Source organism: Mus pahari, chromosome 7, assembly GCF_900095145.1.
Source record: "Mus pahari chromosome 7, PAHARI_EIJ_v1.1, whole genome shotgun sequence".
NCBI lineage: Eukaryota > Metazoa > Chordata > Mammalia > Rodentia > Muridae > Mus > Mus pahari.
The window spans coordinates 51,821,366-51,823,421 of record NC_034596.1 but is presented as its reverse complement, the minus strand read 5'-3'; the positions used below and the strand labels follow the sequence as shown (position 1 = coordinate 51,823,421).

General features: G+C 51.7%; 1 protein-coding gene across 2 annotated transcripts; it reads left to right on the top strand.

Moving 5' to 3' along the window:
* The first annotated feature begins 220 nt into the window (after window positions 1–220).
* On the top strand, window positions 221–2,050 carry Cfl2 (cofilin 2). Of its 2 annotated transcripts, none has more exons than XM_021202300.2 (4): window positions 221–370; window positions 1,296–1,603; window positions 1,716–1,792; window positions 1,889–2,050. In XM_021202300.2, the coding sequence occupies exons 1-4, from the start codon at window positions 368–370 to the stop codon at window positions 1,999–2,001; spliced, it is 501 nt and encodes a 166-aa protein (XP_021057959.1). In that variant the 5' UTR covers window positions 221–367; the 3' UTR covers window positions 2,002–2,050. The 2 variants fall into 2 exon arrangements, with proteins under 2 accessions (XP_021057959.1, XP_029396789.1); XM_029540929.1 differs by lacking the exon at window positions 221–370 and adding an exon at window positions 609–700.
* The last annotated feature ends 6 nt before the right edge of the window (window positions 2,051–2,056 follow it).

The following is a 2,056-nucleotide window of genomic DNA, read 5'->3' as shown; positions in this document are numbered from 1 at the left end:
AACCGCTCGAGCGATGAACCGGGGACGGTCGCTACGACCATCCCTGCCAGCATCGGGGAAGGGGGGGGGGTGAGCCGCCGCCGCTGCGCGTGCTTCCGCTAGCGGTTCTGGAGCTCGGGGGTCAGGCGGAGGACACCGGCGGGCGGCGGCGGGGGCGGGGCCTGGCCACGTGACCGCCCCGCCCCGCCCGCCCTGCGGCCCTCCAGCCCGCCGCCCGCCCGCCCGCCCGCCAGGCTGCAGCTCCCGGCGTGCCCTGCACTCTCTGCTGCCCGCCGCCGACCCCTCCTTCTTCTCGTCCCAGTGCCACCGAGCCGGAGCCCGAGCCACCGCCACCGCCGCCGCAGCAGCCACCTCAGCCGCGGGCACTATGGTAAGGTGGGCGCGCCGGCGGGGGGGGCGGCGATGCTGGGCGCGGCGCGGACCCCCGCGCGGTCGCCATCTTAACCCTGCCGGGGCCTGTGCGGTGGTCGCTTCGGCGCTGCGGGCCGGGGGCTCGAGGCCCTGCGGCCGCTCCGAGTCCCGAGGCGGGAGGGCCCGGCGCGCGAGGGTCGTTCCCTGGGCCACGGCCCCGCGTGTTGCTCAGCCCTGCGCGGCGTAAGGTTTTTTTAACTCGCGCGCTGTAAGGTTGGTACGTGGCCAGCAGCCTCTGGGTGAGGGTCTACGAGGCCGGCCATCACGCCGTTCCGAGGAGATTGAGCAGGTTAGAAACCTATTTTAAAACGCTTTTCTCGCCGTAGGGAGCCTTTTCACGGGATCCGTTAGTTTCCAAGCGGCTGCCAATGGGCGGTGGGGCGTAATCGCTGTAGCCGCAGCCGGTTGGAGTTTACACTTGATTCTCTTTCCTTATGTGGAAGCAGCCGTGCCTAAGACGGCTTTAAAGAAGAAGAAAAAAAAAATAGTAGAAGCGTTAACTGAAATCCTGGAGTGTTTTTTTAAGGCCTGCAGAGTTGACACAATACAGAAGGTATTTTTGCTGCTGCTCCTGAAGCTCTGACATCACCCAGTGAAATAGGAAACATTGCAGGCATGGCTCAACTGTATTTGTCCCTTCCCACCTCCCGTTAGCGGTTCTCTCCGTACTCCTTTAAGAAGGATGAATGGGCAGTATGAGTTAGACATTTTACCCGTATCTTCTTCTGATATTTGAATGTGACAGATCTTATAGGACTGCTTACCTCGTTTGGTGCAGTTTTTAATAGTCTGGCCAGACTGAAGTTGAAACCTTGTTGTTAGTCTATGATTTTGGTTAGAACCGAAATCCTTGTTCTAAATTCCCACCCTTTGTTTGTTTTCAGGCATCTGGAGTTACAGTGAATGATGAAGTCATCAAAGTTTTTAATGATATGAAAGTAAGAAAATCTTCTACACAGGAGGAGATCAAAAAAAGAAAGAAAGCAGTTCTCTTCTGTTTAAGCGATGACAAAAGACAAATAATTGTAGAGGAAGCCAAGCAGATCTTGGTGGGTGACATTGGTGACACTGTAGAGGACCCCTACACATCTTTTGTGAAGTTGCTACCTCTGAATGATTGCCGATATGCTTTGTACGATGCTACATACGAAACAAAAGAGTCTAAGAAAGAAGACCTAGTATTTATATTCTGGTGTGTAAAAACAAAAGAAAAAAAGCACTTCTAAAAATGCAAGGATTGTTATTATCAGAGTCAGTTTTTGCCTTTGTTTTTCTTTTGAAATTCAACATTTTCTCCTCTGTAGGGCTCCTGAAAGTGCACCGTTAAAAAGCAAGATGATTTATGCTAGCTCTAAAGATGCCATTAAAAAGAAATTTACAGGTACCAACATTGACTGTTTTGTAAAAAAAAAAAAAAAAAAAAACTTTTTCTTAGTTATAAGGTTAATGGGGTGTGTTTTTTTTTTCTCCTTTTTAGGTATTAAACATGAGTGGCAAGTAAATGGCTTGGACGATATTAAGGACCGCTCGACACTGGGAGAGAAACTGGGAGGCAGTGTTGTAGTTTCCCTTGAAGGAAAGCCACTATAAAATAATAGCCAAGTGCCATTTGATCTTAAGGGGCTTACATTTATCTCTCCAGCTC